The 22,263-nt window shown below is 39.1% G+C and overlaps 1 protein-coding gene and 1 non-coding gene across 4 annotated transcripts in view; both read left to right on the forward strand.

Annotated features, from left to right (window-relative positions):
- The first annotated feature begins 2,393 nt into the window (after window positions 1-2,393).
- The window catches only part of LOC112982169 (zinc finger RNA-binding protein), a 41,067-nt gene continuing 21,197 nt past the window's right edge, over window positions 2,394-22,263 (forward strand). For 2 of the 3 annotated variants that reach the window (XM_026098354.2, XM_026098356.2), the window contains exons 1-7: window positions 2,394-2,599; window positions 2,915-2,999; window positions 16,074-16,356; window positions 17,278-17,422; window positions 18,183-18,401; window positions 19,698-19,945; window positions 20,981-21,172. In XM_026098354.2, the coding sequence (XP_025954139.1) occupies window positions 2,563-2,599; window positions 2,915-2,999; window positions 16,074-16,356; window positions 17,278-17,422; window positions 18,183-18,401; window positions 19,698-19,945; window positions 20,981-21,172 (1,209 nt within the window). In that variant the 5' untranslated portion in view covers window positions 2,394-2,562. The remainder of the gene's footprint in view (window positions 2,600-2,914; window positions 3,000-16,073; window positions 16,357-17,277; window positions 17,423-18,182; window positions 18,402-19,697; window positions 19,946-20,980; window positions 21,173-22,263) is intronic. The other variant, XM_026098355.2, reaches the window with a different exon arrangement.
- On the forward strand, window positions 13,584-13,720 carry LOC135325174 (small nucleolar RNA SNORA66). Its single transcript, XR_010386351.1, has one exon. It is a non-coding gene; the product is annotated as a small nucleolar RNA SNORA66 (small nucleolar RNA).

The following is a 22,263-nucleotide window of genomic DNA, read 5'->3' on the forward strand; positions in this document are numbered from 1 at the left end:
ACCCACTGAGGTTTTTTTAAGTATAGACTATGAACCTGATCCTGTGAGCTAGTAGTAACATAAATAGATGTTATGTAATGGTCCGCCAAGTCTCCAAGAAGCATGAGGTTCTTATTAGGAAGCTGCTGAAGGGAAAGACTTCACCTACAATAATGCTGGGGGGGGTCCAAGAAAAAGGGAAATCTTGAATGTTTTCTCCTATCATCCTTGATAAATGTGACTTTTTGTAAAGTGTTATGTTATAATCTCTTTAAAGTGATATATGCAGTGAAGATTCAATTTACAAAATTCAATTGGAACAGTAATCTGAAATTTTTGCTGAAATTGCAGCTGTATCAGGCTGCAGAATGGGAGGTTATGCACAGATATATGCAGGGCTGAAATCACAAAATATAGAATAGAATATTTGAATTAGCACTCCTAGAAATGACTTGTGCTGAGAAGTTACAAAACCTAAGATGGAAATCTGTATTGAGAATGAGAAAGCTTTTTTTCCTTAGCTTTTGGAGCTAAAGATTGAGAGAGGGTAAATGTTCCAAATTCACCTCATCAGTTCTGAAGAAATATGCAATTGCAGATCTACTTACTGCCAAAATACAACTTTAGTGGTATAGTTTTAAAAGGTGCGTGAATGGCCATGTGTGTATATGTATATATGCTTATATTTTTAATGAAATGTGCATTGAATGTTGTATATTTATCAGTATATAAGAAGGTTTGTAACTGAAAAAACTTGAAAGGCTTTGGAACAAAGAAAACCACAATTTCTTTTTTGTCCAAATACATGATCCAGTGATTCAATTGTGAGCATTTTTTATCAAAACGGAGGGAAGGGGAATAAATGTCTCATTTATGGGTGCTGAGCCCCATTGAGGATCTAGTGACATAGGTCATGCACCTATAAGTTCTGTGACAGATTTGTTTAGAGCCCTCCCTGGAAGTTCTCTTGGGTTTAGACTGAGGATTAAGGCTTTATTTTATCTTTCAAAGTAATAGCAATGAAATGTCTTTACCCAGCAGTTGCTTTACTTCATAGAAAAAGCACTTTGACCAGAAATGCACCGTGTGTTACGGAGGTTCAGTCCTTTGCCAGTGCAGGTTCCTTTTCGTAGTGTGCTCGAGTAGGATAAAAAAGAACAAGAGGGACAGTACTTCACACAGTGAAGCTAATAATCACAAAGTTATGTTCAGTGAACTGGCAAGGATGTTTGGCATGTGAAGCAACTGTACGTCATATGTGTCTGTAATAATGTAAAGTTCGAGTGAGAAATGGCTTTCCTTTTCTTACTTGCTTTACAAACAAAAACATCTTTGTTGAAGCCTTACTGCCTAAGAAGACTGCTAGTACTTTGGGATAAGGGAAGGCTGTGCTTTCATAAGAATTGTGGAAGATCCCAAGTTAGGGATGTTTTCGAATAGTTGCGATTTATTTGCAAAAGCACTTGCTGAAAAACAAGTATTTTTGATACTACTTTTGAATGAATCCAGAAGCGAGTGTTTTATGAGTCTTGATTAGTATAAGCGCACTTCATAATGTTCATGGAGTACACAAATGAGATGAACATATTTAAGGACTTTCTATAAGTGCCCCCTGCATGCGTTCATGTGTACAGTATGAAGGCAGGAGCCTTTGCACAATTAATTTGTGCACATGTAGCAACTGCGGTATCTTGGGGGCAAGTCAGACTTGATGGGCACGTACTTTAGTTGGATGACAGTTATGTTGCTCTTTGCATGTGCTGTTGCAGTGATACACCTGAGGGTTCAAGTGAATCCAAGAAACTTGTTGAGAATTTATGCAAGTCCTAGGTCTTGCCATGAGCTCTGCACACGCGTGCTTACTGCACATGCTGCCTTCTCACTCTGTGATCTGGCAAGGATGATGCCTAGGTATTTGTTGTGCATGTCAAGCTTGGGTGGGAAAGCCAGTAAGTACTGACACGTGCAGTATGTGCATGGGACAGACGCCAGTATATGGCAAGGGTGGCGGTGACCTAGTTGGCCTCTCGTCCCGGGCTGGTTTAGCCAACCTCCTTCAGTGTGTTGTGCGTTTGTGTGCAAGAGTGAGAAATCAACTCTGTATTTGCGATGTAAGTATACGTATGTGGGTGTGGGGGGGGGACTATGGTGCAAAACGCGGGTAAGACGGGGAGGAAAGCAAGGCAGGGGGGCAGCGCACGGAGGCCTCTTCAGAGGGCCGCGCTCCTCCACGCCTGGGCGCCGCAGAGAAAAACTACCTCTCCCAAGAGCCTTTGCACATCCCGCGCATGCGTGCGCCCGAGACTCGCGCCCTCCCGAGGGCGGGAGCGCCTCGCGCGGCTCCAAGCGCCCTCTCCTGCAGGCGGAGGGAGGGGCCCCGTCACGGGCCGGACTACAACTCCCGGCGGCCCCTCGCACATCTCGCGCGTGCGCACGGCGCCGGCCTGGCAGCACTCCGCCGTTGTCGCCGTAGGTGGGTGGGTGGGGGGAAGGGAGCGAGCGCGGCGGTGAGGAGGAGGAGGAGGAGGGAGGGGGGGTGAGAGTTGAGAGTTCAGCCGCCGCTGTCGCTGCCAGCTCGGACTCATGATTCCCATATGCCCGGTAGTTTCGTTCACCTATGGTAAGTAACGGCGCTTCGCGTGTTTGTGTGCGCGCGGGGGGGTGGGGGGCGGCCCTGAGGCGGCGGCGAAGGGGGGAGGGGATGCGGCCCGCGCGCGGGGCGGGGGAAGGGGAGCGGGCGGCAGGGGAGGGAGGGGGGGGGTCCTGCGGCGCCGTGTCTGACCTGGCGCTCGCGCGCTCTTTCTGTCCGTCTGTCCCCGTGTTTTCCTCCCCCTCCTTCCCTCTCCTCCGCCTCCTCCTCCCCCCTCCTCCTGCCGGGCCTCCTGTCATGGCCCCGACCGCCGCTGCCGCCGCCTCTCGGTTATCGTCGCCACAGTGCCCAGCCGGCTGGGAGAAGATGCCAAAATGGCCACCGGCAACTACTTTGGATTCACCCATAGCGGGGCTGCTGCCCAGTATAGGTAACGGCCGCGACCCCTCCCTGCCCTGCCCTGCCCTTCCCCTCCCTCTGTCCGGGCTCGCAGCCCGCGCCCCCCCTCACCTTGGCCCCGTGTCCCGGACCGGGATCTCCCCGCCCCCTTGGGGGGACAGTGCCTGCCACCGCGCCCCGTGCGGGAGCCTCTTCTGCACCCCGCTGTTCCGGGATGCTTTGCCGGGGACCCCTGTGCTCGTCTGCCCCGCCTGCGGGTGTGTTTGCTTGTGCTCCCGGTACGGGCCTGCCTGTATCCCCTGTGGTGTCAGGGCGGGGAGGTGGAGCTGGGCTCCACGGAGGAGGAGGAGAATCAGCGGCAGCATCAGGTCCCAAGGCCCTTAAATTAAAATGGCCACTTGCAGCCTACATCACCGGCGAGTTACCGTCTCCCACCCCCGGGCCCTTCTCCAGCTCCAGGGAAGATGGGGCTTGCTCCCCAAGCCTTCGCCCCCGCTCCAGTCAGTGTGGGAGGATGCAGTCATTGTTAGCATAAGCTTAAAATTACACCTACCCAACCTCTGGGAGATTGGGTGGATAAGGGGAAAGCAAAAGCACCAGAAAATTCAGGGGACTTTGTCATTCCACTGAAGTGATGTTAGAATTAATGTTCTATGTAGGAAGCTAGATCAGATACTGCTAAGGCCCAACACCTCTTAAAAAGATTCCCTACTCGGATATCTAAGACCAGGGGCAGGTCTTACAATGGAGTTCAGGGACCTGTAACTGTGCAGCTTGTATAGATATAGTGCCTTAGTCTTTGTGTGTGAAAGATTGTGTATCGGTATTAAAAATCAGTGCCATCTGTTATTTTACTTTTTGTGAATGCAAGTTACTAGATTTGGCAAAAAATAGGTATCGCCAGGAAAATTTTTACATATTTGGCTTGTATTGGAGTAGCATCTTGAAGCTTACATTTGAATCTATATTATTTGTTTCATAAATCTGTAATAAAGACCATCCTTGGCTCCTAAGTCTTGGTTAATGTAAAAACCAGAAAAATAAAGCAAATGTATGAGAGTTTATTCACAAACAAATGCAAATATATGCTGCTGTTAACTACATAATCAAACTTGCCTAACTTAAGTAATTTAAGGAAGAAACAGTTTTATAGAGGTCTTGGAGTGACTCCCAGGATTGTGCTTGCATTCTTTCTTGGAAATGGACTTAAAGTACATTATTTTCATTTACTCGCAATATTTAATAGTTAAAGTGGAAAATCAAACTTAGCTCGATCTTCTAGTTCTTTTAAGATGAGGTGCTGACAGTATGTTTATGTTTTACTTGACAAATACAGTGGAATTTGGAATTGGGTCATCACTGGGGATGGAAGAGATTCTAACTAGCAAAGACTGTTTTCTTTGTTTCTCTGGGGGCAGGTTTTATAAGAAATAAGATCTTTAGGGGAATAATAAATTACAGAGATGCATATGTCTGCAGCTGAGATATGGAGATTAATTTTCAAAAATTATTATTGCTTTTAATTTGGAAGTAGGAAGTCTATAGACTTAAGAACGTGAAAAAGCTCATGTAAAACAACTCATGTAAATTTCCTTTTGAGTTGTTATGTAAAAACTTATAATTGCAATAATGTGTTCTTGAGAAAATGGAAAAACTGATCAAAAGAAGTTTTTTCCTTTCCTGTCACAAGTGCAAGATACTGTTCAGTTTATATATTAGTGAAAGACTCTGTGTCCTCTAAATGATTTGTATATTTACCGGGTCTCAAGTGAAGAGGCACAGCAATCGTTAAAGCGCTCCTTTCATAAAATACGAAAGGCCTCAGTATTTTGAGCCAAAAATAAAGGAATCACTTGGAATGTCTCACACTCATGATAAAATTTTAAGAACCGCAGTTAAAATGAATAGCGGAAAAGGGAGCTTACCTTCTTAAAAACAGACTTGGCGGGTCCACGTTACCTTATTTACTGAGTGCCACAAAGTGTATATTCCACTCCCATGTATTTGAGGAAGAGATGGTGGAGGCAGGGGAAGATAATAAAAGATTTAATATTACAGTAAGCAGTGTAAGATTGTTTACAGCGTTTAAAGCACCACAGTTTATAGAAGAATAAAATTCTTGCTTTATTAGAAACCAGGAACACAGAGGATGATCCATCCACATCAGTGGATGTTTATGTCCTAAATATTAGGTACATGGGCCTCATAAATCTACAAAATTTTATAGTTTTGATGTATGCTATCTAGAAGTCCTAATGCTCTAGTTTTTATAGTAAGTAGCAAAATTGGCGGATCTTTAGGTTGCAACTTTAAAGGAATCTCATTCATTGCTCCCTTATATATAGAATCCTGTTGGTTTCAGCATGTCTAAGAGTGCAAAAATCTGTGTGGAATTCTTTTTAGGATATAGGCCTTTCTTGGACTATCTCAAAGTATGAAACTGTTAAATATTCAGTTGAAGACTTGCAGAGGAAAATAGCTTCTTATCAGAAGGAAGAGAGTCTAAATAGTTTATGAGAGATGATTTCAAGGAGGAGAGTCTGCTCTACCAATTAAATGAGGTTTGAAAGGAGTTTGTGGTAATGTTTTTCCCTATTTAATTCTGGACTTATAGGAGACCAGTATAAACCCTGTGAGAATTTCAGTTTCTCAAACTGACAGTATTCTGATTTGCATTAAAAGCAGTGAAGACACCACATTTTAGAACTATTGGATTCATGGAAATCAACAATTAAAAAGACAGTGAAGCCGTTACTACAATAGAAATCACTTCACATCTTGCTGTGTATCTAGTTTACCTATGGCCATTGTGGACCACTTAAATATTCACAGGTTCTTCATATGAAGAATAAATTAAAATTTCTCCAAGGAGTATAGTCTTAACATTAAATACTGAGATTTGAAGTAGGTATGAAGGCCAGATTGGCAGTTGCTCAAATGTTAGATCTTGGATTTGGAAAATTAACCAGTAGGGTGGGCAGGAGTTGGTAACGTATTTACTGTTTTAACTGTAAGCACTGTAGTTCCATGGACTGACTAGATAAGTAAGAAAGGAAGCAGATGTCCCTTTTATTGGTTCATAAATACTAGTTTTCGTATAGCACATTTGAAAACTTACCTCACTTCATATTTAATCAAAGGCAGCAAAAGAGCTAAGTGCCCTTTAAATCTATGAATAATGGATTAGAAGCATTCTTGTTCCTTTTGGTGCTGTCACAGCATAAAATTTCCTGCTGCCCATTTATACAAAATTCTTTATGGGAACTACGGAGTAATGATATTATGACTTAATGAAAGAAGCGTTAGATCATGCAAATACTGATAAAGGCAATTTCTCCAAGTACTGCGTTACCTTTGCAGTTTGTACTTTTTGCTAATGGTGGTATTAGGATGTCAGGTTACAGACTTGCATGCAATGTTAAGCTCCTCTGTTACTTAGTTAACTATATTAATCCATTTGTTTAGGATTTCCAAATAAATGTGGAATTTGGTGATAGCAGTCCATTTTCGGTGGGTGGGTGCATGCATACTATAGACCACCTGAGCCACACTGGGTCTGTATTCAGTTTGAAATGAACAGCCTGATTTTTGGAATGTCTTTCATGTGTAAAAACATTAGTATTTTTAATTCATTGCTGGGGAGAGACATAGTTATGCTTTTATTTTAATGTCTGATTGAAATGTGGGGATGCTGGTGGAGAGATGGGTGTATTGAGAACGGTTTCAACAGAGAAGCGAGTTTTTGCCCACAGATGTGGTGGTCTCGTTTAATCAACCTTGTGCTAAGGTTTTGGTTTCTGTTAAGATGATAAAAATAACTGAGTTTCTTCTTAGTGAGTCACTTCTAATGAGACAGGTTACAGACTGCAGATTCTTGGATAGTTAGAACTGATTTGGTAACTTTGAATTACAGTATGTGTGAGCTCAATTAGCATGAATATTAATCCAGTGTCATGAGCCTTTCCAGATGAAAGCAATTGTAGGTGTTCAGGTCCAGAGCAGATCCTGATGCCTGTGAGTTTAGGATAAGATGTAGTCTTTAGTCAGCTGTGTGAAAGTAAACTGTTGCTATTATAGCTAGTTTGGCATTCAAACACAATGCAAGATGTTGCAGGATATTAAAGGCTATGGTACAAATCAGCAAGGGGAGGTGAAATGCTGTGGATGGATGGGTTTGCCAATGAGAGAAGGTTGGGCAGGTTTTTGTTTTTGTTTTTTCTTACATGCTAGTACTTCTAACTAGCTTTACTTTAGTCTTACCAGTATCTGCCCCAATTACCTGTTCTTCAACCAGATCATGATTCCAAAAGCTTTCAACCTTTGAGATGTTAGGGGTGTAATCCACGCAGGCCTACTAGCTCAGGTTTAAAGTATCGCTAAACATAATTCAGACTTATACTGGTGGACAACAGGAAGATAGGGACAACACTGAGAAGGAGTTATGGCTTATTCTGAAGTGAAGATGTACTACTAGACTTGAACTTACGTTAGGAAAAACATATTTATTTATCTTATGTTGGTGTGTTATAAACACCCCACTCTGAAATGCCTGGAGAATTAATTTATTCATGGTATTATTATAGGTTAAACCTACCCATATCATATTGTAAAAACTCCAGATGCTTTCTTTCCATGAATTTTATGGCACTGCTATCTTGAGTTGCATCCTATTTTAAAGGTATATATCTTTAACAGAAGGGACTTCAGTTAATATGGGAGAGCTGCATGGTGCTGCTTCTCCTTTGTTCAATCTATGCTGGTGTTAAGTGCCATCTTAAACGTGCTGGTCTACCTTAATATACGCAAGAAGGCTCCAATAAGCTATTGCTGTTTATACAGAGATTTTGATAGATTTATTTTCAAAACAGTGAGATGCCACTCTCAAATGAGATGCCAGCATTAGAGAGGAGGTAAGGAGCTCTGGGTTTGTTAACATGGGCTCTATGCCAGTGTTGCAGCAAACTAATCACAGGGAGCCAGAGGGAGGTGGTAACCAGGGAGGAAAGGTGCCTCAGTAATCGGAGTAGCCTCTGTCACTTTTAGGAGGGAAGTCTGCAAAATGATTTTAATTTGCAACAGGCTCACATCTTAAGGACCAAGCATTTGGGGAAACTTTTCTGTTAGAAGTATAAAGTCCTTTGTACTTGTATCATCAAAATAAACTGATGCTTGTAGGCTTACCTCTGTGATACTGAATTATGTGTGATGTTTTGTCTGTTACTTAAATGGAACAATGGCAGGGTAAAGGGTAGTTGCATTATTGGGACCTAGAAAAGCTAAGTAGTGGCTTATGGCAGGAAAAACAGACTGTTTTAGGAACTGAATACAATTTTCCATGCTAGCGAAGTTTCCTTCCATTTATAGAGATCTTGCTAATTTTAGCAATTTTTCTAAACAGGGAAAATGTTAATAATTAGTGGTTTTTCAGGCAGATGTTACATCTCATTTGTCTTGAGCTATCCTTGTGAACATGGCTATTAACTAGATTGTTTAACGAAAGCTGTGTTTTGATACAGAAAAGGGACAGCAGTATAGACAGTGAGATGACCATTGTGTGTAACTGAGTAGAGGGAGGTCGATACAGAGCATCTGTAGCACCACTGCTTTAAACACTTGTAGTTGTATTGTGATGTACAGGAGGTGTCATGTGAGGGAAATGTTGCACAATTTGATTGGATTTAAATCAGGTAGTGAGAATAAATGCGAAGATTAAAAAACAGTAAGGATGTATTGAAAACATGAGGATATTCATCTCTGAGATGAGTAATTACTAGTATATGTTGCTAGTATATCCAATTGCAATCAGTATTTTTTTTGTTTTGTAATGGAACGATACAAGGAAGTTTTGAGAAACAGGAAAGAGGAAGGGAAGCTTAAAATTGCGACAAGGGACTTTTCTTTTTCAGGCCAAGTATAATTAGGCCATAGCATATGTTAAATATATGACTTATGTTATAAATATGAACTGCTAAAATTTAACAGGATGCAAGAGAGGATTGCACATGCATTTACCTTCAGATCTCCCTTGGGCATCCCAGTGAATTGCATTATGAAAAATGTTCTGTTCACAAAATTATTATAATAGAAATTGATAATTTTCAGTATAGTTCTAATAAGATGTATTGTCAGTACTTCTTACACATTTTGGAGAGTTAGGTCATACTTGTTTAAATCTTCATATTCCAGTAAGAAATGCTGCAAAATTGTATTTTTAAATAGAGCTTTGCTATTCTGCTACTAATAGAATAACCTATGAAACTCTGAGAAATGCTGCAGTTCTCTCTTCCCAAATATGTTTTCTGTAATACTGAAATGATCAAATGTTCTTAGAAGTTTGATTCCAACCGATAAGGCTTGATTAGTCTTTTTTTTTTTTTCTAGTTCAAGATACTTGTGCATGTTACAAATGAATTGTGTGTGTGTAGCTTAAATTCCTTGCTAAACTATCCTAAAATTCACTTCTTTGCCTGAAAGAACCTGGAAGAAACGTATTTTAGGAGTTGTGATTTCTGAGGAAGGTGGTAGTTTGGTTAGAGATAAAATTGGTTTTAATCCTGATCCTAGCTATAGATCAAAATAGTACTCTTCAGAAAATTAATTTTTTTTTTTTTTAAAAGGTCCTTTGCCTCTAGTAAGAGTTTTTGGCACTCTAAAGGCAGCTGGACTAGCAGCAGCGTTAAAGTCTTTGTGTTAGTTTTAAATAGACATGTGCTGGAGCTCCGTGATTTTTGTATGTTTTGGGTTTATGTGCCCATGAATTGTACTTTTTTTTTTTTAATTATATCAGTTGGTGTGATGAAAAGCAAGGCTTATATGCAACTTTTATGCTACATTTGGATGCTGTATAAATACCTTTTACATGCTATGTATCCTTATGGAAATAGACTGCATTTTTCTGGAAGTGGATTCCTGCGGTGGTAATTGCTACAGGTACCTTATTAAGTTTCTCAATGCATGTCCTACTCCACAAATATGCTAACTATGGGAAATAAAATATCTTACAGTCTCAAGTCACTTGAAGTTATTACATAGCAAAATAGATATCATTATGTCAGTTTTGCATTCTCTTGATTTTGTTAACTTTAAATAAAGCTTTCTGCCTTCAATTATTTTTTTTAACAAATAAAGTCTCAACACTTTATTACTAGAAAACGCCAACAGCTGGAGATAACAGAGGAAAACAGGAGACCTCTAGAGGAGTATCCATTATTTGTTTCTCTAATAATAAGTGCTCTTTATTCCCTGTAATCCTTGGGCTGATAGGTCTGAATTTCCCACAACTTATCAGTGTTAGTATGTAAAAGTAACTAATATACTGGATCTAATAATTATAATACAAGTTTGCTTCTAAGCCCTATTTTATGAAAAAATGTTTCTCATCCACAAACCTATTTTATTTAGCTATTTAAATTGGACAAACGTGTATTTTAGGAAATGGAGAACAAAGATTTGCCAGGTGGACACCAATACTTCAATAACTGCTGTTGATCAGCAGCTTATGCATCCTAGCCAACTTCTGACTTAAAATAATTTTAAGCATTCTGCCAGCTTATTTCATTTTTGGAGTCCATCAAAAGTATTTCAAAATATAGTCGTATATATCAAAGTACATCAGAAACACTGCTGCAGTTTCCTTGGCAGAGATCTCTTTGTGCAGTTCAGAAGAGGCTTTTAATTGCTTCTCGAATATTCTGTTTTTTGAAAAGGGAAGTAAAAATTTCCAACAGAAATAATGCAATTAATCTGGTTCTTCCAGTAACTAATTGGGGGATGTGGAGGGATAGTGCTCACTTCCAGGTGAGGTTACCTAACACCTTCTGTTTTGAGAGCTTGTTCTTAGGATATGTTTTTTTGTTGCTTTTTATATGCACCTTAGCCAAATGTAAGCATTCAGAACAGCTGGAATTCTCCAGGCTAAATATCTGCCTAGAATTATACTTTTTTGTTGTTGTTTACACTATGCTAAAACACTGCCACTGCCCTTGCAGCGTAGAACTGGGCAGGAAGATCTTCATAGCTTCTTCATGAGAATCACAATTCTGAATGTACACAGCAATATTAAACGTTGACACAGTAAAAGTAGCTAAGGTCTTAGTCTTATGTTTGGGTTGTGAAGTATCAGCGCAAAATACCCACCTGTTCTGGGAATGCTTGCTTTTATGTCGTCAAAGGAGTTTCATAACCCAGAAAGCTACAAGGACAAGGCTAGTTTTGCTATATTCTTTGCTCTGGGATGAATTTTCCAACATTGGCCCAATACATCCCTCCAGCCTACAGAAAATCAGGTTGACAAGGGATTGGAAGTTAGAGTGGAGAAACACGCACACAATCACAGCTCACTGCAGTCAGTCTTATCTAGGAGGTTTAATAGTATAACAGTATTCAATAATATGTGGCACTCTTCCTGATATTAATGCATCAGAAAGATTCAGTTAGTGTTTTCCATCGTTATTATCAGTAGAACCTAGTATAGGTGTTTTTCAAAGATCTCAGTCATATACTCTACAAAAAATACTTTTCTCATGCACTGTATGAGCTTCCTTAGGTAGGATGTGGAAGACGAGCAAGCTAGGTATACACCAGGATGTAAAATGATTAAATAGCAGCAATGCTATTTGAGAGGCAGAAGCAAAGAATATGGAGAAATAGGGATGTGCATGTTAGCAGTTTAGGGCAAGTGGGGAGAGACTAAATAAATCAGCTAAGAGGCTGGACTAAGATGTGTGACTAAAACAGACATTTATGGAACCTGGAGCAGAACACTTGGGGGCCACCCACAGAGCTGGCTGTGGCTGGCATAATTAAAAACACAGTGAAATAGAAATACAAACCAGAAGATGAGTATTGGAGTGTGTGTGCTGTGAGTATTGGAGAGTGTGTGCCCTTCCTGAAAAATAAAGAAAAGTACGTGTGGTGGGGAAGCACTCTTACTATTATGGTAAGCTTAAAAAAAAAAAAAAAAGGAAAGAAAGAAAGGGGCTGTGTCATGAATAAAATGTATTGTATTTGAATCAAAATCACTGGCAGAGGAGTTATTACTAGAGCAATACAGCAGGAGTACAATTTGAAACTGCACAGTCCCTCACCATTGATGTCTTAAAAAGAGTGGTGCTTATTTTAATTTTGTTCTGACAATCAGTTAAAACACTGTAAGAATTGTAATGTGAAGTTACCTTGAATTGAGTGGTCACAAACTGGGTTGACTTTAAGCAAATAAATGTTGATCTAGAATTCATTTACCTTTGAAATTGTAGGTTTAATGAACTAAAGAAAAAGTCTTCACAGTGAGAGTGCTCAAACAGTGAGATAGGGTGTGTAGAGAGGCTGTGGAATATCCATTCTTGGAGATACTAAGAACCTGACTAGGGAAAGCCCTGAGAAATCTAATCTAACTTCGAAGTTAACTGTGCTTTGTGCATGGGATTAGACCAGATGACCTCCAAAGGCCCGTTTCAACCTAACTGATTCTGTGGTTTTAAGTCCTGCCTAGTTAGTGAAGCCAGCTGGACTGAGCGGACTTTCATATGAAGAGAACTAGAATTCCTTGAACTACAAGATGCTAATAAGGATATTAGAATTCCTTTTGGGGAAAAGAAGAATTGACCTGCAAAGAAAAACTGATGAAGTTATCAGGTCAATGAGTTCTTCTGTGCCCGCTATGCTGCAGTAATTGTCCTTTGCCTGTTGTTAGCCCATAGAACGTTCAGAGTAATTTGGTTCAACTTTTGTCCACTGTGTTGGGGGATTAAGCTAAACTGAATTGCTTTCTTTGTTGTGATGAAGAACACACACATGGACTGTTAGCATAGCTCAGCTGACATACTGTAATTCATTGTTGCTCTGATAACTTGATCATGTGCCTAGTCTTTTGTAGTTTCATTTATTTGGACTAAGTTGAAATACTTAAAGTGGTGTAGTATGGAAGAAATTAAGGTAGAAATTAGTAGAAGAATTGTAGAGAAACAGCTGGCTAGAAGTGGTTAATAGAATTAGAAGAGTATTTATCAGATGGGAAAAAATACCAGAGGAGTTCCCTAGGGATTGGTCTTGAGTCTTCCTTAATACTTTCCTTAGTACGTCGTGTCATGATATTTGATGCAAAGGAAGTATTGTCAGTACAGAGGTAACTTTACAATAAGACTGCTCTGAGGAAGCTAGAATGGAGAGAAAGCGGTGTCTGTAGGGGGGCAGGTAGCACAGCTGAAACTTCACGTGAAAAGGTGCATATAGTTCTTGCCATCCATGTTCAAGAAAGAGTAATACATAGTACTAGAATGGGTAGAAAGATGGACTGCAAGAAAGAGGAATAGGGAACCTGACGAAATAGACTGGGCAGAGATAAGTTGATATCAGCAAATGTAATGAGGCACAAAACACCAAACAAGGATAAGAACTTGTAACTTAGATAATAAAGTTGGTGCAAAAATGTATTGATATAAAATAGTTACATGAAAGTATCTAGTTGTCTTAATGATGGAAATTTTTTGGTGAAACCATGGGGAGAAAAAAGAACCTCATAAATGTAGAAAAGATTGTTGTATGTATTTCTGTAACATAATGAGCAATTCTTCTAAAAAGTGAGAAGCAATCAACTTAGAATATTTTTCATACAATGTTGCAAACTCGATCACTAGCTCTGCATGATGTTGCAGAAGCAAGGGGAACAGGTTTGCTAAAGTAAACATGGTAATAGAACTGTATTAGCCTTAGAAATCAAATGATTGGGGCTGCTAATTCTATACCATGATAAGGAAGTTTGATGCAAAATAGCTCAGAAGAAATGAAACTGTCTGTAAGAGAATCTTGTTATAGTCCTGGTGATAATGATCACAGTCTCATTACAATACTAAATACTGGAAACTGCTGGGTAGCTTTAATGATACATTCTGGAAACAAAAGCATTTTCTTTCATGTACTGACTGGTATTGCTACCACATAGTGTGTGAGCACTGTAGTATGTTTTGTAATACTTTATTATGGTTTCATGAAACTTGAAGAGCCAAATTAATGCCTTCAGGCAGTGTCTGTATTCTTTCTCCCCCTCTCCTTTTCCCCTTGCTCTCAGATGTGTACCTTATGCTGATTCTGGCACTCATCAGGGTGTTTTGTGAGCCAGTTTAAATCCAGTGTGTCTAACATTTCTACCATGTTAGAAAATGAGCCCTCCCAAAATTCCTCACAGTTTTCTGCCACATTAATGGGTTAAACCAGTGCACAGCACAGCCTGACAAGCACCAGAACTAGCATGAGAGGCAGATTAGGATGGCATAGGCAGGTTTGGTATATGGGAGGAGGGAAGAGTACAAGTGGACGTACAGTAGAATAAGACTTTTCCTTTTTGGCAGCATTGGATGACTAGATCAGTTCAGCTGCAGTCTGAGTTATATTATAAGGCTGCCCACTCTCTCGCTTTAATATATTTTTAGTAGATGTCTATGATACTGTGAGAATATCTTACACTTTTATACTGTTAGATATCTATCTATTTCAGTCTAACAGGTTATCATTCATTTTTACCATCATAAAATACTCTTCCTGAGTTTTCTGGTGGAGTCTGATTTCTTACCTTAAATTGACAAAACAGAGAAACTATCTGTGTATGTCAAGTAGGAGAAAGTGTCTCAAGCAGTGTGGGAGCTACACCAAAGCTTTTTAGGTCTCTTCCACTGTTATGCTAAGAAGCTGGAAATAAAATGAAATATAGTCATGAGTCCTGTTAAAGTCTGTGCAAAGAGTCTGAATTAAATTTGAATGGAATGCAAGTGATCTCTTAAGAAGTCACATGTCAAGGGCTTAAGATGGAAGAAAAGATAGAGTACAGGCATGTAAGTCCAATAGTAATAAATTTTTGTCTTTATATTTCTGCTGTTAGAATGGCTTTCTAATACATTAAAGTTAATGGATTTTTCTGTAATTACAATGACAAAATCAGATAAAAATACTAGACATAGACGTAGAAGAGTCGTGGAAGCATCTTTCATAAGCATAGCATCTGCAGTAAAAAGTTACTGTTGTTTCTGGTGGTTATGTCAGAGAGAATATTGCAGTCTTTAGGAAAAATGTATTTAATTCTTGTCACTTTTGGTTTTGAGCATGAACATATTGCTATTCCACTCTGCCCCAAATATAAGTGCTTCAAGTGAAATTTCTTTTCTTTTTCTGTGAGATGCGGCGTGTTTGCTGTTTTTGTTTAAAAATCAAAACAAGTCCTCCAAGCTTTTGAGCATAATGCCTGGTTACAGATCAAAATAGAACAATATTATTTTCTGTTCAAATAATTAAAACTTTGGAGGCCATGGTTTTCTGCTCCTACTGTTAATATTTACTCATTCTTAGTAAATATCCATATATTAATGCCATACCTGCAAATTTTACAAAATCAGATTAGCCTTAACATGTGTCTGAAAGATTGCCAGGGCTGTGGTAGCACTCATCTTGCTTGATCTGGCTGGCTGCTTTTCTGATGCTTTATGTTGTGGGGCAGTGAGCTTCTGTATGAATGAGGCCAGTTTATGCTAGTCTAAACTTTTGTGGGAAAAGCCTCTTATCAGAGATTTTTTTAAAGTGTCTCTGTCGTAAGTCTAAGAGTTCTGAGTTGATTTTCATGGAAGTCTTTAAAATCTCATTATCTTAATGGTTTATTCAAAAACATCACGCAAGTGCAGCAGGTACCTCACACAAGTGAGCTTTCACAGAAAAGTAGTGCTTTTCTTAATTTGACAGGTTAAGTCTGTTTTATCAAAGAACTACTGAAGCACTTAAAAACTTGCTCATTGTGAAAAGCCCAACAGTTTAAGACTGTTGTGTTACTTTAAATGAAAGAATTTTGTTCCATTGCTTAAAAAAAACCCTCACTTAAGAGAACCCTTCCCCTGCCTTTGGTATATCTTTATCTGCAGAAACTTCAACATGATACAGCCTTTTTAATGGGGGTAGTAGAGGAGTAATAAAAGCCATTAAAGTGTAAACATAAATAGATAGCTGTTCCAGGTACATTTGTAGAACTGACAAGTGTTAATCAAATTGGGGGGTTTGAAATGTTTAGGCATCAGCTTAGAGTATTGAATCAATCTAATTATTTGCTTACTGTCCTTTTCCAATATAGCCAGCAGCCAGCTTCGGGTGTAGCCTATTCCCATCCAACTACAGTTGCTAGCTACACTGTCCACCAGGCACCAGTCGCTGCGCACACAGTTACTGCAGCCTATGCTCCAGCAGCAGCTACAGTTGCAGTAGCTAGGCCTGCTCCAGTAGCTGTTGCAGCTGCTGCAACAGCTGCTGCCTACGGAGGCTACCCTACAGCACACACAGCTACAGATTACGGTTATACACAGAGGCAACAAGAAGCTCCACCACCACCACCTCCTGTCACTACGCAGAATTACCAAGTAAGTGTGTTTAAAAAAAAAATTACTTGTGTCGTATGACTTTTAAATTATATCTTGTTAGAAGGAGGAGGCCTGTTGGGTAGGATAGTTTGATGATACTTATATTCTTTTTATTCCATGAATCACAGTTGGAGAACAATTTAGGTTACTCAGTACCTAAAACTGATAGAGGGTGTGAAGCGACTGCAGCATCATATGGCCGATATAGAGGATTATCAGCAGTAGTACCTTAGGGTCTAAATTTTAGACAGTCACACAATAAGCAATGAACTGAGATTTACCTCCGAGTGATGTTGGGAATTGTTGCTGAAAAGGATAGTACTGCCTCCTCTGTGGTAGCGCAGATGTTCAAGTGACATGCAGTGAACTGGGTCATGGAACTGATTCAGCTGAAAAAGCTATTCCAGTAAAAATTGTTGATGGGAGATGGAAACAGTTCCTTCATCAGAGCACTGGCTGCCACAGGAGTTCTAGTATCAAACAAAAGAGGGTAGAAGTTTACACTAGGAGAGGAACTATCCTTTTCAGTGGCTGCCCACACTTGTGAGCTCACTGCCTAACCTTGTGTGACTACAGGGTGCTACAAAAGGGAACTGTCTCTCTTATTCTCACCCTGAGCTTTGCTGACACTTCCGTTTTGTTGTGGATCTAGCATTCAGCATTCATTGTCAGCGTTTGAGTGGGTCGGTTCAGCATAATGATGCAATGGAAAACTAACCAACCAAAAAAAGAGTGAGTAGCTTTCCATTGGACTGACAAGCTAAGCCAAGTTTCCTTGCCTTGGCGCAGTTGTGGAGCCAATGTAAGAGGTGGAGGTGGAATCATGCAAGGCTGTGAGAAGAGATGCAGTGGTACCCTGGGTGTCTTCCTATAGTTGCACTGGCTTAAATGTAGTGTGAAACATCTTTTTTGAATTTTTAGGATTCCTATTCTTATGTTCGATCTACTGCCCCAGCTGTAGCTTATGACAGCAAACAATACTATCAACAGCCGACAGCAACTGCTGCGGCCGTGGCTGCTGCTGCCCAGCCTCAACCTTCAGTAGCTGAATCGTACTACCAGACAGGTGGGTGGCATGCTTCAAACTCCTGTCATGCTACAATCAGTATACTGCTTTTATACCTTTAAAAATGTCTTTATATATTTTACATTATCCTCATTTTTTTCCTCAGTTTTGTTATGTAATCCCTGACAACAGGTAGAAAAATCTAGAACTTGAACATTAGTGAGACACTTGCATAAGTACCCATCTTTGAGTTTTGGAATATTGTAAAATACAATCAGAACATATTTCCAGGCAAACTTGACTTTATTAATTTGCCTGAAAAAATTGTTGAACTAGGTTGAAGTAGTCCGTGGAAGGTTCAGGTAATACTTTGGTTAGAAGAAATTTTGTTGGTAACTCTGAGGTTTTTTAATGTAAGTAGTTTCTTAATTATCAATATCATGAGTGCTGTAAAGCATATGTGTGTGTGTTTGTATGTATATGAATACATTTTACATTAATGATGTTTTAATAGGAAAGTTTAAATATGCAGTGTACTTTAGTGTAACCATTGAGTGATCAAGTTGTCTGAGAAAATGACTGGATAGTTTAAGAAAACGGCTGGGGGACAATCTGAGGCTTATTAATGTGAACCATGATGTGATTAAAAAGTTAGTATGCTGTATGGCCATGGGGGACACAACCATGACTATAAAAAGAAAAGTCCTCATTTGTTATGTGTTTATTTCCCAGCATGTCATTAAGTACCACTTAATATGGTTCACACTTCACTCAACTAAAACATGTATATTTGTACACTTGTATTTTCTATCTTAATTAGCTCCAAAAGCAGGATATAGCCAAGGGGCAACTCAGTATACTCAAGCCCAGCAGACGCGACAAGTGACGGCTATAAAACCTGCAACTCCAAGTCCAGCTACAACTACATTTTCTATATATCCAGTATCCTCTACTGTGCAGCCAGTAGCAGCTGCAGCTACTGTTGTTCCATCCTATACTCAAAGTGCAACATACAGTACAACAGCGGTTACTTACTCTGGTAAGAATTTTGCATATTATGTTGCTGGGATCTTTGCAGTTGTTAGAGGATTTAAACCCTCAACGTTTTAGTAGTTTGTGTTCAATTACGTCATAGTCTACTGAGAAGTATTCAGCCATCTAAATCATTGTTAGCAGAATATTTTGATATATCTGTGGAAGAGGTTTGTGATTTTTTTTTTTATGTGCCTATTTTGTCACATGTGAGAATATACAAAGTATTGGCCTTGTGACATGCACAGTCCCCCGTAAGGGACAGGAGAAGAGATGGGGGACAGAAAAAATGAGGAGACACAAATCTAACCCAGTGAAATTGGAAGGGAGCGTGCTGCCATCAAACAGCAGTTGCAAAGATAGGGAGGAGCAATCCAATTGCTCCCATAAATCTTACAAGTTTGGTTGCTTTGACCCAAAATGGGAGGAGAATGGGTGCTAAGAAAAGACTTTCCTTCAAACATCAGAAATTGAAAACCTGGTTAAAGATGAAAAAAATCTTTGTTAGCTTTATGGCCAGATGGTTATCAACTGGCATATTATAGCTATCTTGAACTTTTTTGTTTTGTTTTGTTTTCTGTTTAAAAAGGGATTTTAAGACTTCCTTGAAACAGAACCTGATCAGTGGATTAAAATAGTTGAACCAGTAGATGTAGAAAGTTTATGGGAAAACTGGCTCAAAGGTATGAAAGCCCAGTTTCCTTGATTTATTCAACTTTGATAATAGAAATCAAGGAGTTCATAGTCAAGGTGTGCTGCCAAGGTTGTAACGGGCAAGCAGCTTCTTTGCATTGAACAATTTGAATCAATAGAGTAGGATGTAATAGCACTATCAATTCTGTCTTTTATATAAGGTTATTTTCTCTTTTCCTACATCATGAGCTTCTCTGTCTTCCTTTTCAGTTTGGAACTTGCACAGTAAATCTGGTTCAAAAAGACTTTACTTCAAGTGACCTTTGATAAATATTTTATAAAAAAATTAGTTAACATCATACTTGGTCTTACCAGATGTATTAGGAAATTTCACATAATCTTTAGGAAAGCTTTGATATATCTAACAGCATAACTGTATGTCTGCAAAGATATGTCTAAGATAAGTATATTCCTGATACAAATGGTATGCTGTATATTTGTGTACTGTGAAACATACAGCAAAATTCAGACTACATAAAAAGATCATGATAAATTGCTTCTATCCTGCCCCTCCCCCAACTCTATTATGCATCATGCTTGACATTAGTGTATTATGTAATTGATACATAATGTACAGTGATGTAACATTTATTTTGTTTTGATCTTTGAGGTACCTCTTACTCTGGCTATGAAGCCGCAGTATATTCAGCTGCATCGTCCTATTACCAGCAGCAGCAGCAGCAACAGAAACAAGCAGCAGCAGCTGCTGCTGCTGCTGCTGCAACTGCTGCTTGGACAGGGACCACCTTTACTAAAAAGGCACCATTCCAAAATAAGCAACTGAAACCAAAACAACCTCCTAAACCGCCCCAGATCCACTACTGTGATGTTTGTAAGATCAGCTGTGCTGGACCACAGGTACCTGTATTATGTAATATTCTGCTATATATGATAATCGTTTCTTCTGCTAAAAAAAGACACCTTTAAGTCTATTTGTTAATTTTTAAAGAACCGATTCTGTACTTTTTAGTAAAGAAATAGGTAAATGAAAATATGTGCTGCTATAGAATTACTATTAGAAGACAAAAAGATGCATCCCCTTAGCACATACAGAAAAGCTTCAGCTATACTTTGGACTCCAGAAATATTCTAAACCTAGCATTTGATTTGCTGTTCCATCATAGTAAGCTTCCTTACTATCAGGAGAATGCTTTTTTCAAAGCTACAGAATTATATACATTTCATGAGTGCTAACCCTGAAAATTTATTTGCTTTATTCTTCCTTGTGTTCCAGCATCTCAGTTTAATTTTGCAGTGGATACAAGTGTGTAAAAAGTGGATATCAGTTCATGCAAAGTGTTTGTATAAATCTGAGGCCAAAACAGTCCTTATTCTTTAGGTAAAGCTGTCATTGCTTCCCACCCTTTCTGCTCGCTATATTGCCATTGCTGGTATAGGGACAAATCTCAGCTTCTGTATTTCCATTTCAACGTAGCTTTATTTATGCACTACCTTGTTTCGAAATGATTTTTTTTCATTGTGGTGTACTTAATCACTATAGCCTTGCAGTTTGGGGAAAATTCAAAATCAAGAATAGTTCAGCACAGTGCAGGAAACTGCAGTTGAGATGCAGTTTTCTTGATTGTATTAGGTTTTCAGTGGTAATAATTGTTGGCCAGTACTTGATTGAGCAAATGGCAGGACAGAGGAGAAAAGCCCATACTGTATTACTTGTAAGTGGAATTCTGATGTAGGAGAAGAAAATTTCTTGGTGTTGCAAATGGTCTGCTTATGCCTTAGAGCATGGTATATAGAAAATGTTCAGTCTAGGAAACATTTCTCATACCAAGCATGTATTTTATGCTATGTTTGTATTACGTGTATTCACATGATTGATAGACAAGCAGTACAAAGGCAGCTTACTGTGTATGTGTTTTGTCATACTTCAAACAGACTTATAAAGAACACTTGGAAGGCCAGAAACACAAAAAGAAAGAAGCGGCATTAAAAGCTTCCCAGAACACCAATAACAGCAGCACTTCTGCTCGTGGAACTCAGAATCAGTTGCGCTGTGAGCTTTGTGATGTGTCTTGTACAGGAGCAGATGCTTATGCAGCCCATATTCGTGGAGCTAAGCATCAGAAAGTAAGTGCTTTCTCTTGATCTTATTATAAAAGTCAGTCATATGTATATATTTTTTTCCTCTGCAGAGCAAAGTCACAGAAACAATATAATTCAAATTATTTTGTTTTGAAAATGTTTAGTTCTGCTTTTTGTTTCAAACTGAGCTTTGAGCTTGCTATTAGGAGGGCTTGCTGGAGAAAGGGGAAAAAATACTTGGGGCACTGTCAGTATTGAGGCAAGTATGAAAATTGTAGCAGGTAAGTGTAGAATAAGATGAGGACAAGAACTGATAAGGACATGCAGTAACATGCTTGTTCCCCTTAATTCTTTTCAAGTGCTTTCTTGGTATTTGTCTTATTTGTCCAGTACTGTGAAGCTCTCAGAGCACTGTGGACCGTTCTAGGCTGAGTCAGTGCCAAGGGACAGAACAATTACATGATGTGTTCTGCAGTTGCGAACAAACTCTGGCTGCATCTTGCTTTCATGTCAGGAGAAGACTGAATTATGCACCATGTCTGGTATTCTTTCTTCCACAAATAAGTTGAGCCATTAAATTTTTCGGTAGTGCCCATTAACTCCGTATGTGTATTATTAAACCATTGTCTGTAAATTTTAATAGTACTTTATTATCCCAATATATGTCAATATAGCTTTCTCTTCCCTACAGATAGTTGCTAACACCTGCTAATTTAGGTTGTCATCTGCATAAAAGTGAAATCACAAAAGACTCTATTACTTTTGTACACTTGGAAGAATTTTGTGGATTTTATTTAAAAAGAGTTCTTTTGAAGAGTTGCTTAAACTTAAATTCAGAGTATTACCTAACACTAATAAGTCTGTATTCCAGTGGGAAACACAACTTAAAAAAAACAAAAACAAAAAAACCTAAGAGTATGTATACAGTTGTGTATCTATTATGACTGTGTTTGTGTGTGTTGCATTAAGGGCATGTTTAGCAGATTTGTTTTTTTTTTTTATTGCTACTTTTGTACCTATCCCAATCTTTAATTTTCATTTTGCATGTTTCATTCTTATGGACTATATGCATCTCGTTAGCTGTCAGCAGAATGAAATGTTTTTCTATCCTAAGCATGTTCTGAAAAGGCTTCTGT

Source organism: Dromaius novaehollandiae, chromosome Z, assembly GCF_036370855.1.
Source record: "Dromaius novaehollandiae isolate bDroNov1 chromosome Z, bDroNov1.hap1, whole genome shotgun sequence".
Taxonomy (NCBI): domain Eukaryota; kingdom Metazoa; phylum Chordata; class Aves; order Casuariiformes; family Dromaiidae; genus Dromaius; species Dromaius novaehollandiae.